At 35.5% G+C, this 16,865-nt stretch overlaps 1 gene segment (V, D, J or C); it reads right to left on the bottom strand.

The window, feature by feature from the left end:
• Positions 1-10,645: 10,645 nt before the first annotated feature.
• LOC136768780 (immunoglobulin mu heavy chain-like) lies at positions 10,646-16,553 on the bottom strand. The segment is given in 5 exon segments: positions 10,646-11,199; positions 11,501-11,845; positions 12,164-12,484; positions 14,359-14,676; positions 16,475-16,553. Coding segments are annotated over 5 exon segments (1,443 nt in total).
• Between the last annotated feature and the right edge of the window lie 312 nt (positions 16,554-16,865).

The following is a 16,865-nucleotide window of genomic DNA, read 5'->3' as shown; positions in this document are numbered from 1 at the left end:
TACAAAAAAAAGCACATATAAGACATATTGTTTTGTAATTAAGACAGAGACTTTTTACAAGATCCCTTTTTAGCACCACAAAAACCACAATGCAGTACTGCACTGTTACTTTGTGTTACTTTGTGGTTCTTGATGCTCATTGTAATGACCATGGTTCTGGTATTGTACAAAATAACTTACAATATATATTATATGAATGCTTCTAAGGCATGTTTACTATCACTGACAGTGAGTTTAGCATTGTGCTATAAAGTACAGGTAAGGCATGCTTATTCTATAGAAAAGCACTGCAAAACTATGGTTCAGCCACTGCAAAACAAATGAAAATGCAACAGTCTGACATTAAATGTACAAAGACAAACGTGCGTAAGGAGCTAAGTGGTTTAAAATGTAATGGACACACTCACACAATCATCACACAGACACATTTTTATCAACTTATGACAAACCAAGATGAATGGAGCAAAAACTCTGTATGAATTTCAATATAATTATTTAGCCAGTTTGAATCTGTCGATTGATTTATTGTACCTGTATTTTCTCCAGTTTCTAATACTCAGGGGTGTCAGACTTTAGTCCTGCAGAGCTCTTGGATCCTTAATTGGTCTAATTAAACAATTAACTGAATTAATTGTACACTTCTCTCCAGACTCTGAAATGTTCTATGGGTTCAATGTTGTGAGAAGTCAACACATTGTATCGGCTATAAAAATAAAATATGTTTGAGAAGTTTTTGATAAGTAAATAATTACATTGGGAGCTCCAGCAAACACTATGTCCCCCCAAGACTGGAGTCTGACACTACTGTTACAGGATACCTAATGGTTTTCTTGAAGCATTTTGTGACAACTTATTTTGCGAAGGGGCTCTATGCTAAATAACAAAAAAATGGACTAGAATCGAATGAAAATAATATAAATCAAATCGTATAACATCTGAGGAATCGGAACAAAGACCAGTTTACAAAATATACATGCAAATGGTAAATAAATGCTACCCTGCAGTGGGGAAGAAAGGGAGAGCCCCAGACTGTTTCTGACAGCTGTGTGTGCAGCAACGGATAGAAAAAGAAGAACCGAAAAAGACAACCATACGTAAGCTTATGAAAACGCAGCAACATCCCGTGACAAAAAAAGACGCCTGTCAGTTTCAGGTCTCATTAACATTAACGTGCGCAAGCAGAAGTGAAACGACACCTGCTGTTCTCACATGGGCAAACATCCTCGCAGGTGCCAGTGATGCTGCTCATGCATGCAACATCAATTTGAATATCTCCGAATCTGATCCCTCCATTATATTATGTATTATTTAACTAATAGTGAATGTATTATTGTTTAATGTGTTAATATTTGTATTGTATTATCAAATTATTAATTGAATTATTCATATATAAATCAAATTGATTACAGCAGTGGCCCTCAATCTTGGTCCTGGGGACCCCATGCCATGCTATTTGTTGTTCTAGCTGAGTTCTCAATTACTAAATGACTAGTATGGTACTTCATTGAACCCTAATTTAATTAATTATTTGCCTAATCTGAGATCTTCAATAATTGTAAACAGTTGTAGAGTCTATGTTAAGTATGAAACTGTAGATAGAACTTGAAATCTCCTACTTTTTACAATTTTTTAAAATACTGTTTTATTGGGTTAAGTATTTTACAATCAAAATAAAAACATTCAAAACTAATTTTAATACTTATGATTAAAAAAATGTAAAATCAATATTCTAAAATCACTTAAAAAATTTAAAATCTTAAGTGATTAAAACTCAAATTAAACTCAATTAACATGTGCATATAACAATAAAACAAACTTGTGAGTAAAGCAAAACTGCAAACCAACAAAAGGGTCAAATACATTGAAAATAACTGAAAGTCAGATGAAGCAGATTAGTTCAACTGAGGGTTCAATCAAGTAATTGAGAGCTTGGTTGGAACGAAAACCACCAGGGCATAGGGTCCCCAGGACCAGGGTTGGCAACCACTGCATTACAGGCTTTCCAAATTTGGACTGTGAATTTACAATGCTGAGAGCAGCAGTTCACAGATGCCACTGCAACCTCACATTTAAGACCTCAAAACAAACAAATCAAACTACAGAAAGAAGGAAGAATCTGTATGAATGTAAATAATTTGAATTGGGAAAAGTGGGAATCTGTGACATGGTTATGGAGTTAAGTGAGTGTCTGAAAGGTTTTCATGATTCTGGAGTTTTCAGGTCCCGGTTGGTAGCTATAGAAGTTTTCAGAAATAATAGCTAGAGATGCACAGACCTCAGTGACACTTTCTCAGACTTCACAGAGCTCAGGTTCATACAGATTGTTACTTTAAATTTAATTATATCTCTCGTGAACGGCTAGTATGAACCCCAACAAATTCCCTACCAGGGCTCTAGAATTAAGTGTAGGAATCAAAGTATCCTTACACTGTAGCTTGGGCTAAGGTTAGGGTTGGAGTCCCCCACAAATTGAAAATCCCATTAGGGCAGTGGTTCTCAACCCTGGTCCTGGAGGACCCCCTACCCCAGGAGTGTCAGACTCCAGTCCTGGGGGGCCGCAGTGTCTGCTGGATTGTGTTCCAACAGGAGCTCCCAATTAATTAATTAATGTAATTATTAACTCAGGTAGGTTTATCTAAAATTTTAATATTTTATTTTTATAGCCGATATCTTACAATTAGTTGATTACTCCAAACATTGAATCCACAGAACATTTCAGAGTCTAGAGAGAAGTGTTAACTTAATCCAGTTAATTAGACCAATTAAAAAGGCAAGAGCTGGGCTGGAATGAAAACCAGCAGACACTGCGGCCCTCCATGTCCGAGTCTGACACCCCTGTTGTAGAATATTATAAACCAACTGGAGAAAATAAAGTGCCCCTGCCCTACCCTGCTGATTTTAGTACCAACCAAACTCTCAATTTCTTAATTGAACTCTTCATTTAACTTATAATTTCCTAAATCAGAGTCTTTAAATGATTTTAAATAGTAGGGGTTTTAAGTTAAGAATTGTAGAATAGATTTGTATACAGAATTTATCTCATTTTAGGCAGTGGTTTCCTGGTCCTGGAGGATCCCCTACCCTGTTGGTTTTCGTTCCAAACAAGCGCTCACTTACTTAATTAAATCTTAATTTAAGTAATAATCTACTTAGATTTGACTTTTTAAAATTGTTTAATGAAATAGTTGGTTCTATAATAAATCTTTATACAAGTCTATAATTAACTTAAACTCATAAATGGCTCTGATTTAACACATTATTAGTTCAATTAAGGGTAAAATTTAAGTAATTGAGAATTCAGTTGGAACAAGCAGGGTAGGGGGTCCTTCAGTACCAGGACTGGGAACCACTGATTTAGGGAACCAACTTTTTGTCAGTTACACAGTTTAAAAAGTAATCTGTAAGCAAATATTTACTTAAATTAAGGTTCAATTAAGTAATTGAGAGTTTGGTTAAATCAAAACAAAAAACAGCAAGGTAGGGGGTTCTCCGGGACCAAGGTTGAGTAGCACTGCATTAGGGTAAAGCTTATGTTTCTAGTTCAGGGGTTCCCAAACTGGTCCAGGAGGACCCCCTGTCCTGCTGGTTTTTGTTCCAACTGAGCTCTTAATTATATAATTGAGCCTTATATTGCATTGTTAGTTAAATTAATGAATCAATTAAGATCTCCATTGGATCAAAAACCAGCAGGACAGGGGGTCCTCCAGGACTGGTTTGGGAACCCCTGTTCTAGTTAACTGAGACATGTATTGTTGTGGATTCAGCAGACTTGTCAATACTGGGGTTGACAAGGGGGGTCATATTAGTGAAATGCAAGGGCATATACAGTAACATCTTTGCATTTGCTATTATAGTGCTATAAACTTGTTAAGAGTAGACATTTTTAACTTTAGTTACGTGGTGTATTTGTTGTTTCAACTGCAAATGTAGATGTTTAAGAAAAACCTGGTCCTTCAGGGCCACTGATTTTCATGATGCCAAAGCTGTCAATTGCTTGAACAGAAAAATCAATTTTTCAACATCTGATGACAAATCACACATTCATTAATAACTGCATTCCATTACAATGACAATCTTTTGACTTGAAATCAGGTGATCTGGCACACTAGTACTTTACTAGTCAGTGGGCTGTTGTGTAGCCTAATTCCTTAGATGAAAAGAAAACCTCATTGAGAGCAAATCTCATTCACTGAATTGTTTTTAAAAGTACCAAAACAGCTCAACTGACGACATTTAGTTTCAACAAGACATTCTTTTCATTAATTACTCTGCATTGTCACGGCACATTTCAGTGGAAAGCAATTATCAACAAGACTGGAGACTTATCACCTGGTATCTGTGATGGAATGGAGAAATAGACATGGATGAACAGCAGAAAGTAATGTTGAAAGTGACACCTATTGAACACCTATTGAATGGCAGCCCTCCAGGACCAGATGTTTTCACCCAGTATAAGCCCTTGCTGCGACCCCTCACAAAATAGGCAAATGTGCCTGGAAAGCACTTTCTTCATTGTCCAATAACATGTGAATGTGATGACACAAGGACATACACTAGTCGTAATTCAAAATAAGAATGACACTCTACATCTTTGTGCTTGGGTTAATACAAGTTTTATTTGAAAGCCAGGAAATCTCCAAAAGCACAACCAAATATTTACAGGTTGAATTAGTTTCACTGATTACATTTTACAACCACAGAATGAGGTTAACACATTAACAACATGATAGAAAATTAATTATTTAATGTATCTCAATTAAAGCATTGATAAGATTGTGTTGAAAGCATTATCACATAAGCCTTCGTTGACATGTCTTCAAAGGTTTCATTTCACCTGCAATTAGAAGAAGAAAGAAATATGATTCTTGTAATTATCTGCAGTGCAGCAGATTTGAAAGCATACCCACTAGTTTAACACTACCACAAATTACAACAAACTTAATTGATTTTATATTAATTGTAAATCCATACATTAAACATTAACATTAGGCCTACACCCAATGAGAACTTACCTACGAACAAAGAACAGATTACAACTTATCAAGATTTAATTTATTGTTAGTCACTTTCTACAACTTATGAATCAAAACATGACTGAGTTGTAGTTTGTGATTTGTGAGTAGGTCAAAGTTGCTCTAGCTTAGTGGTTTTCAAACCGGTCCTGGTCCAACCAAGGTCTTGCTTAATTGAATACATAATTGAACTAACAAAGCAATATACAGTTAAATTAAGTCATGAAGACCTTGGTTGGAACAAAAACCAGCAGGGCAGGGGGTACTCCAGGACCGCTTTGAAAACCTCTGGGCCAGGGTTCGAGTTATAATCTGAGCTTCGTGGGGGTCCCTAATATAACTAACGTTACCAGAGGAGATAAAATAAATAAATAAATAAATAAATAATGAGGCCTAGAGAGAGAGGGACAGAGACTTCATTGCTCATTACGTGTCCAACACTTTCTCTCTCTCACACGCACACACACACACACAGCAGCCCACTATTTGCCCCAGATGTCTGCGATATTGCAACAAAGTTTAATAGCCTGAAATACATGCCAGCAAAGACACATCGCTCAATTCCACCCTTTATGGTATCATATACAGTGTTATTATTTTACACACTGCTTGCCGCCGGCACACCACAGCAAAATCTGTAGTGTTGAAATCCCAGTGTTAATAATATAGTGTTAAAATCAGTGTTTTTTCAACACTAAAAAGATTCAGCTGACACTTCGAGAGTTAAACCATCATGACAGTCCGTGTAAATACTGGGTGTCAAATTAAAGAGTGTTGATTTTACAGTGTACTGGTGTAAAACCAAAGAATTTACCATAACCACAATGCATCGTGGTAGTTTCACGAATAATTGTTGTTTTATGTTTTTTTTTGGTTTCTTAATAATTGTATAAATGTTATTTATTGTACATTAAGTATTGTTTGAGGGTAAAATGTATCTTTACAAACCAATATATTAATATTTGTGTTGTCAGATTTTTCTGGGAATTCATGTCTTTGAGTCAACCCCAAACCAGAATGTTTGTCTGTTTATTAGTTTGTGGTGGTGCTTATAAGCATTATCTGTATATGCCTGAACTGTTTGCGTGTTTGAAAAGTAAATTATAAACCAATATATTTTTTCTTTCTCTCTCTAACAAAGCACTGCTAGATTTTAATACACAGTATCAATTATACACATGCACACATTTCTGATTATCCATAGTGTATAGAAGCAAATCTTGTCGTAATGCTAGTTATTGTTTGATTGATAACAGCAGAGTAAACAGGGGTTTAACAATTTAATGGAGTAACGGAGTTAACACTGTTGAGAGTAGTGCAGTGTTAAATAAAATAGAATAAACACTTGTAAGAGTTGCTTATTTAACTCCTTGAGAGCAGAACTTTTAACTCTGAGGAGGTGTGAAAATGTAACTCTGTTGAAAGTGTTAATATTACTCTGGTGAGTGTGGATTATATAAACACTTTTTTAGAGTTAATTTTAACACTGTTGGAGTTAATTCAACACTAGTGAATTTACTGTGTAGCAAGCAGATGATCATATGTAGTGCTCTACTAATTGGACAGTCATGCCACGCGCAGCATAGTTCATTTGCAAAACATGTTTATTTTAGCCTGTTTATCTTGTAAATGTAAATGTAAATAATACTAATTTCAATGAAAAATACATGATTTGTAATTCAGAATAATGGTTGTCGGTAAATTAATTAGTGACCCCCACAGATGCATGATTGTACTGCTTCCATGGGAGCTCATACCCCTCCTTAAGGGAGCTGAGCTCCCACTGGCTCCCAACTCGAACCCTGCCCTGGGCTATCCCTAAGAATTTGTTCCATCATTCCAAAATGATCAACTTTGAAGGTGACACCTTATCTTGTTTTAATGTGAATTTCCTAGTTAACATTAGAAATTGAGCTATGAAACATTCATGCCATCTTATTTTGCGTTTTGCCATTACCCCACGACACACACACACACTGTTGTTGTTTGGAGACAGGCATATTCTATGTAGCAGTCCTAATTTTGCTCAATGAGCATTGAACCTAGACTGAACTGGTGAACAATGTGATTTTTCAAATAAATCGTCACACATCAGAGGTTAAATTTGTCTGTAAGTTCAAGGCTGTTCACCTTGTTACTTGTTGAGAAACAAATAAGTTTGTCTAATAAACTGTTGCTCTGGTTCCAATCAATTGGAATAGTCAAGCTTTTCTCACAATGTTCCCAATCCAAAGTCTGTCAAGAGTACTCTTGTCTTAGCTCACAACACGGACGGTTTCAGCGGTTTTGTCCCAAAAGAAGGGGCACCACAGCTGTCTCATTTAGCAAACCCAGGCTTGAGCCATTACCTTGGTGACAGTGGCGCCTATACTGTAGAACAGTGTGATGAGGAAGAGGAAGATGAAGGTGCAGACCGTGTTCCAGAGGCTATCTCCATTGTATTCAATACCATTCTGGTCTACATAGTACTGGAAGACATTGAAGTCTGAAACTAAAAAAGGAAATAAAAGTCAATACACAAAAACAAAATATATCCATCACTATTTTTAGCACTTTGTTTAAACATTTCTGAACATAACAATCATATTTATGGAAAGATATTGGTACAGCTGGGAATTCTAGAGTCTACTGTAATACTTTATGTTACGGTGCTGCTTGTTGGTGTTGACATTATAGAGCCCCCTAGTGGCCTTAGGACCAAACCCTCTAGTCCATGCTGCCAACTCCTAGTGACCATGTGAAAAAGCCTGCTTGTGATTCTTAGATCAGGACGTTACAAGTCATCAAGATGTGATGCCTCCACTTGTTTCAACGTTCAAATTATTTTTTTTCTTTTGTCATTTCTTATTTTCTTATTTATTTTCGGAATTAACAAAATCTTATAGATACATTATTACAATGGAACATTTAGTAATATGACCCTTGTAAAAAATCTGAAAGGTGAAAGGGTTATTACTACATTGTAATAATGCATCCTTATCTGTATTGTATAACTTGACAACTGTCAAAAAAAAAAATACAGCAACAAAAAGCAGCACCTTAATATCAGAATCTGCAATAACAAGGTCTCTGGCAGGAATTAATTGCCCATCCTTGTCAAACGATTTTATGATCCATGTGTTTATATGTATTTGTTTTTGAAGGCCAAGCACCATCAATGCACAACAATGTAATCACAAATAACATAAATTATTATTATTATTATTATTATTATTATTATTATTATTATTATTATTATTATTATTATTATTATTATTATTATTGTTAGTTGTAGTAGTAGTGTTCATATTTTGTATAATATTTTATGACCTCTAGGACTACTACTATTATTATATTTTTTCTAAGCAGACACTATCCAGGGTGACTTATAATTGTTAAAATATATCACATTATTTTTAGATACAATTACCCATTTATACAGCTGGGTTTGTACTGGAGCAATCTAAGTACATTGCCTTGTATAACTACTACTAATAGTACTACTACTGATAACAATAATAATAATAATAATAATAATAATAATAATAATAATAATAATAATAATAATAATAATAATAATAATAATCATCATCATCATCATCATCATCATCATTATCGATACCCTATCATCTTAAAACTACTCCTGCTCTACTTAAAGGTTACCCAAACATGCTTTGTCAAAGACACATTGAAAGATGTTGCATCTCTTGGCTTGCTGACAATGAGGACAACAGAAGAGACTTGGGGGTCTAGTAACAGAAAACTGTTGAATAGAGTTTTGCCAAATTGGTGAATACATTAGGTGTTAAAGGTCCCTCTGGAATGTATGTCCAAACAACTGGGGTAGTGGAAAGAGTATTGGGAGCAGACAGCATTCTTCTGTCAAGTTTAGACCCCTATGCATGGACGATCTATAAACTGCCCTGGACAGTGCTCATCTCTCACACCTCCTCGTGTCCAGTCTCGCTTCTGTTCATGCTGGCGAGGGCACAGCTAGATTGTAGAACTGATGCCATTCTCAATAGCAATTACCATGCTACCTAAGGATAGCCTAGCTGTCTCTAATCCTTCCCACCATCGCCTCAACCCTGACTATGTTCCTTTGCTTTGGGGAAATGTGGATCCCTGGATTATAGGGCCCACAGTGTTGGAGTTTGGAGCAAGACTTTACGGAAAATATGATCCAATATCTGGACAAGCTTGATATATGCCATCAATTAGTTTCACTCACTATCTCTCTATATGTTTGGTTATTCCAGTGAGTTTATACTGGTTGTAGTTGTGTCACAACTGGAATGGGATAGTTATCCATTTAATTCCAAGCTGACGATACTAATGCCTAACGACCTGAGCTTAAATCCAAGTGAACCAGAGCTGGATCTGTATATAATGTTATCTGTTCCCCTCTTTCCACATCTCTCCAGATTTTAATTTGTTTGTTACTGTTGTGGTGGTGGTTTTTTCTTTTTGGTAATTCACACCACAAGCTGAATGTTTTTATGAAGATCTGGACCCAGTGATTGGGTGATTGGAACAGTGGCGGCCTGAACACACAAAAGAGGTTGACATGGACCCAAAAGGCAGAGAAGACGCCAAACGTAACCATAGCTGACGACACTCGGGGACGCATTTTGGTGAGTGACACAAACAGAAGCGACACGGTAATGTTTAAGGAAACAAAACAAACAAACAAGCAAACAAAATGTAGCCTTTGTGGGGCTATCAGAGTGATAAGATAACTTTAAAGATATTGCACTAGATCATTGAATTTTTACAGTATCTTAGTTTTTAAAGCTTGCATTTATGTGGACTGGTGATTTGTTATTCTGTTCTCTTAAAAACCCTCAATGGCTGTCCATTTATTCAAGTACCTTGCAGTCTGTGTCAGAGTTAAGATCAGGGTCAAGAGTTTGACACAGCTTAAAGTGAATGGTTACAAAAGCCTTTAAAGCCTGATGTATCCAGATCAGCCTTACTTAGCATACTGACATTTTGGTCACAGATCCGTATCCTAGATTGCTAATGCAAGGATCAAGACGTTTCATGGGTAGAAGTGCCAGCTTATATTTACCGGAGTTTCTGTGTATACAGCCCTGTAATATGGGTTCCCAAGTAGTTGTTTTAAGTATCTTTGTCCATACTATATTCACAACTTATTCATAAAGCTTTTTTTTGGTACATTAGTTTGACATTCAGTGGAAATGGAAGGCTAGGTTTCTTAAAGCTGACAGTTGTTGACAAGACATTTGACTGACTGGTGTAAGGGACCCCCTGTAAGATAATAGAGTTTTTGGCAACGTTTTAAAGCCTCAATGTCCATCTTCATTTCCTGGACAGAGTAAAGATATAAACCGTGCTGTAACCATAGCCATTATGGCTATCAAACCTTTTTATAGCAATATAGATGTTTAAACAACCCTGGCACTGTAGGCTAAAGTATAGGGGTTAGAGATTGCTTTTGTGTAGTGTATTTTTGGCTTTGTAATGTTTTATGCCATCTCAGCCCCACTTATTTATCTAATGAACATACATTTTAAAGTGGAATGTAGTCCCTCCAGGGTCAGAATGAGAAACCTTGAAAGGAAGCTTGAAAATAAATAAATATAATAGAATAGCTGGACAACGCGGACAGAATTGTACAAACGTATTCGTGCTGATTGTTATTGTTTTTTTTTATTTTGTTTTGTTTCTGCTTTTTAAGTTTGAATCACAAAAATGTTAAAAGAGACACAACAGACAAGACAACACAACATTCCTGTTACAATACAGAAGCACAATAACAAGACAATACAGAGGCACAGTCATGGGAGATGTTACCCTCTGCAGGTGTCGGGCACTTTGAGATTGAGATTGACTAAAGTGGGCTTGCCTGAAGAGCTATCAATCGTTCTGGTTATCATGGGCACTGAGTCGGGGGTGCTTTCATGGTGGACAACACAGGTGTAAAAGACGCCACTGTTCCAATCGCTTGTCCGAACGCTAAGCTTGCTGTAGACTGAATAGGACTTCCCGGCCTCCTCCTCAATCAGGCTGGTGGTGTGGAACTTAGACTCCGCGACAGGCACATCATCAGCAAGCCAAGAGACGTACACATCCTTGGGGTAGAAGTCTTTGATGAAGCAGGTCAGAGGCAACTCTTCCCTAATGCCTGAGTTTTGTTCTGAGGAGGGAGGCAGCAGAAAGACGGAGGGCGTCCTCTCCACATGGCCTGCAAATACATAGATATAAAAAGACATGAGTTCTTTAGCCATGTAGGTGGTGTGGCTTCACACATTTTTTCACACATCTTCATACAGTTCATTGTGCGGTTTGTTTTTCCTTCAAAATGACCATTTCAAATTCTATTCCCCTGCACTGAATGGACTTTTTGCCCAAGTGGCAGCGATTCTGAAAAACTACAGCAAATGATCGCCGATGGATATCAGTTGACAGAAACTCAGAAGTCCATCACTACTGTAAAAATTACAGCAAAGCAAACAGACCAACCAAATGAAAAAAAGCAGACTAACCATTGTCTCTCCTGTATGTTTCTTCTTTTGGAGAAGGAAAGGACGCCGGGTGAGCTACTACACATTTGTAGGTGCTGTTACTGCTCCACTCCTCTTTGCTGATAATCACTCTGGATGTTGCCTGTATGCGTCCATCATCTGTATACTGAAGCTCTGGAGTGGGTGTTACAGATGCTAGGGGCTTTTTACCATTGTCCTTATACCAGGTTATGGCAATGGTCTTCTCATTCTCATCTGCCAAGCCCCGGGCAATGCAGGTCAGTGTGCCTCTCTTCTGCAGGAAAACCTCTTTCGCCTCTGGGCCCTGAATCGTAACTGTTACGTCGGTGGTCAACGGATCACATTCTGTAAGGAAAGAGTGAAAAAAACAAAAACAAAACACGTCTCTCCCATTTCTGTGGCTACTACATTCAAAATATATTCAACTTTTTGTTTGCATGTTACTAGTGAAGAGTTACAGTCTGTTTAATATAAGAAAACATAGTCAGAAAGGGGTGGGTTACAAAAATGTAGTGATTGCTAAACTATTCCAAGTGGAATATTATTAGTGTTTTAGTTTTTTTAACATATATATATATATATATATATATATATATATATATATATATATATATATATATATTAAAGGGGACAAATAAGACAGTGTTGAGCTTTTCAACATACCCCCAATGAAGCTGGTATTCTTCAATTTGCTCCAGCCTTCGGTGTGGTGAACTTCACAGGCAAAACTGTTAAATGGGTTCCTCCATTCCTTTTCAGTTACTCTTAAGGAGCTGCTAGCACTGTACTTTTCTTTTTCGTCCTTAACGCTGCCGTGACTTTCAACCCCTTCGGTCACTAGGCCTTGGTTGTTCCACCATTTAAAAGAGACATCAAGGGGGCTAAAGCCAATGGCCAAGCATATAATTTTGGCTGTTTTGTCAGATTTAAAGTCCTCAGCAGATGGTGGGACTACGTAAACAGTAGGATGAACTGGTATCGGAGCTGAAAAACAAACATACACACATATATATACACAACCACGTGTGCGGGTTCTGATAAAGAAAGGAGAACTTCTGAAAAAGTGGAGTAAATGCATGTGAGCAGGGGCGAGTACATGACTACTCCCTCAGTTTTGAAAATGGGGGCAAGCATATAATTTGGGCTCCCCACTTTTTAGAGTGACCAGACATTTTGTAGGGCCCATGTATCAGCCGAGTTAAATAATTTCCTGTGAAGCACAATCTGTTGAATCTTCCTCCCCCCTCCGGTCAACAGTCCAATGCACCCCATCAACAACCCTATGGACTCCCCACCTCCTCACTTTAAGACATGCGGCGAAACCCCTTCAGGTGAGGAAATACTTAAGATGGTCAAGGGTTGTCTAAGTGAATGGGTTCGTTACCAGAAAGAAATAAAAAACTTGTAAGATCCTTTTACCAAAGCAATTATTTAAGCATAAAGGGGCAAAGGGAAATGACGTTATTTTTTTTCTTTAAGGTAAACCTAAATACACACAAACCACTAATAAGACAAGTTACATGAGCTGGAAAATGGGGCAAAAAAGTCACCATAAAGCAGAAGAAAGAAAATGACAAAGCAGACAAACATGTTTTGTACTGGTTCCACGATGTTCAAGGGTGAAATGGGTTTTGGTCAATTTTTCCCCAAGCCCCTGTAAACAACAGGGCTTTAGATCCATGTGTTATTATTATAATAATAACAATTATTATATTATTATTATTATTATTATTATTATTATTATTATTATTATTATTATTATTGTTGTTGTTATTATTATCATTATTATTAATAATAATAACAATAATAATAATAATAATAATAATAATAATAATAATAATAATAATAATAATAATAATAATAATAATAATAATAATAATAATAATATGCAACTTGGGGGGCAATCTGTAAAACCAACCCTTTTTATCTTAATAACCAAAGCATACATTGAGCATTATATTACAATAACCATTCCAGTTCTGAAAACAAGCAAGTTAAGAAACAACTAAACAAACAACAATTATATAATCCATGACCAAAGGCAAAACTCTGTTACAAATATATTCTTTAACATGGTACTGCATACAGTCTTGACATAGACTGATTAGAAATGGCAAGAAAATATTAATTATTTGAAACACGTGCTGCAGATAATTGTCCTAAGTTTAGGTGACTAATTATTATTTTATACAAAGTAGACTATATCTTACAAATGTCAAAAGATTGTATTTCTTGCCACTGGGCTAGATCAGCTAAACAGGAAAGGTTTTACATGTTCCCTAAAATTAGTTAAGGCTCCTCCACTAACAAAACATCTTCAATATACTATGTATTTTGGACAGCTTGGAAATTCTGCGTAATGAGAACAGGTCTGGTTTGTGTCTAGAAGTATTTTGTATGAAGGTTTGGCAGGCCTAATTTACAGCTCGGGCTTGTGATTCAGAGTAAACAAAATGTACAGAGAATACAACAAACACATGTTGGGTATATTCTTCCCTTCCCTGTGATCTTTTCCACCACAATACTAATTTGTTTGTTTTCAGTTTGTGTTCAAACAGTCGTAATAAGTTTAAAGTATTAAAAGAAAACTATTTAAGAAATGTAAACATTGACAAACAAAATTAATTAAAATAACTTTTTGTTCACCAGACATTTTAGATGCTGACTTTAAAAAAGATATATGGTAAAAAGTAAGTCCAATGCTAAATGATAAATGACAATCAAGAGTTACTGAGCTGTGGTAGACACACTTTACAATGATTATGGTAAATTTTGATTCCATCCTCTTGACAGCCTGTAAATCAATTACCCAATTAAGCAACCAATCAATTCATAAATTAAGTGATCAATGATCTTACGTGGTGTTGGTGTTGGTGGTTTCAATTCAGCAGATGCAGTTCCAGATGGGTTTGTGGCCTTGCAGTAGAACATCTTATCCTTATTCTCCCAGTCTGCTTTGGGGATGGACAGCTGGCTGGTCATGGAGTACAGGCCTCCGCTGCCAAGCACTGATGGGTATTTCTGAAAGTTGGTCAGCTCTTTTGAGCCTTCACTCCACCCGAAGGTCAGGGAATCGGGGCTGAACCCTGTTGCCAGGCAGCCTACACTGACTGGATCCACACTCACCCCAGAGCCGCAGGGAACAAGTGGGAAGAGGGTTGGCGCAGTTGCTGCAGCTGAAAAAAAAAAAAAAAAAAAATTAATTAATTCATGAATTCAATACATACATGCATGTCTTCACAGGAAATCACAAACACTTACTGAAAAACTGTGTGTAGAATGGATACTTTAAAATGGCACTATATGCAGTCAAGACACATTGATTAGAAATATAATGTAATTTGAAAGAAGAAAGTTTGTGGAACATCACATATGTATTGTTTAATCTCATTTAATTTGTGGCAGGGTGTGGAAGTGTTAATGTCCATCAATATGTAATTAAAGTTTTTTTTTTTTTTTTTTTTTTTTTTTTTTTTACCTTATCAATTCAACAATAGCAGAGACCAAAGGGATGGACCTAATCAAAACTTGAACCTACCCGCGAATTGCAAAGTTCAAACCTGTACCCTATCGCGGTTTAATTCACTTTCAGAAAACACTTTCAGCTACGGATTAAATAAAAGTATTTAGTATGTTGAATAAAGTATCTATGCAAAGATTAATTAATATATATATATATATATATATATATATATATATATATATATATATATATATATATATATATATATATATATATATATAATTACCATGAATCCAATAAACTGGGCATTTGTCATGGAAACTATATGTTTTTCATTTTATATGAAATAGATAATACACCATTGTTCTATGAGATTTTAGATCAAAGCTGAGATATACATCTATATAATTATTGCTGCCGATTCCATAGTTTAGGTTTTGCAATTTAATTTAGTCAAAAACTAATTATTATTTCGATAAATAATTTACATTCATTATATCAAGTAGAAGATGGAATAGAAACTCAGGAAATATTAATGTATTTTATATTTTAATAGAAAAATCACGAGGAACAAATTACATTAGTAAATAATTTAAAGTATTATTTTACGGTCACACTGACAAAATTATAGATAACATTTTACAGTTGAAAATACGTCTGAAGAACTATAAGCTTACCTTGCTCAACCAAACAATTTTCACATTATAATTGTGTTGTTTATTTTATTTTGTATATATTTAGACACAGATAAAATGTAAACGAAAAGATTTATCACCGATGTTTTTTAATACACGTTTTTTGTTTTTTTCCTGGCTCATCCTAGTTTAACATCCAAGTTTACAGAAAATAAATATGTTTTTACATTACATTTTCGAGCGAATAACATATTTTGTGATTTATTTTAGTTTTTTACATTTGAAACATAGCTTTTAAAGATATTACCTATAATGTTCACAAATGAGCATTGACTACATTATCCTTACGCTAAAACACAGATTTTTAGGGTCTTTGAAAAACGAATATATACATAATTTATAATTAATCAGAGTTGCCATTGTGATTTACCCTTGTAAACGATCCGGTTACACGGTAACATTTTAAACTTTGAAGGATTAAAAACTCAGGCACAATATCTTTATGGGGAACACGCATAATGCCAACACTCAGCCAGAAATGTAATCACGTTTTGTAATCATGTTTCTCAAGGTATAGTCAGAACATAAAAACATGAATAGCCAGTACACTGTTTTAACTAATTTTGAGAACAGCTTACTTTGGCATATCAAATTGTTCATATAAGATGCTCACTATTATTATATGTATGTCACGACGCTTAAAATCAGTCTAACTTGAATATGAAGCTAAAGTTTGCATTTCACATGCCTTACTTTAAAACAAATGAACACATAATTAATTAATCGACTGACTGATTACTTCTCTGTTAAATGAGAGACAGAGAAGTATTTAAATACTGCCTAATTTCGTGGAAGATAATAAAGAAATAGTCTTACCGGAGGATACCGTCACCGTTGTACCTTTTCCCCAGTACTCAAAAGCCCAGTAACACAGTGGCATTACATTATTTCCGAGTTGTATCTAAAACTACCTTTTAACTCATTTCCTTTAGCCTAATTCATGTCTACATTGAGTCTGTTGGGACTATTTCAATATCAGAAATCATGTATATAACTATTTAAAAAATACATAAAAATATTATAAAACATTATGAAATGTTAAAAAAACATATATTTGAAGCGCTGTCGATTTCAAATGAACAGTGCCCTGTTTGTTAAAATTGTCCTTTGCCGATGCAGTCTCCCACATCCCCTGTTGTAACACTATACTACTTCTAAGTCTGTAAAGTAAAGTTTGAAAACTACCTAAAGACAATAATCTTCAGAA

Source organism: Amia ocellicauda, chromosome 14, assembly GCF_036373705.1.
Source record: "Amia ocellicauda isolate fAmiCal2 chromosome 14, fAmiCal2.hap1, whole genome shotgun sequence".
Lineage (NCBI taxonomy): Eukaryota > Metazoa > Chordata > Actinopteri > Amiiformes > Amiidae > Amia > Amia ocellicauda.
Note: the sequence above shows the minus strand (reverse complement) of the source record. Positions and strands in the feature narration are given on the sequence as shown.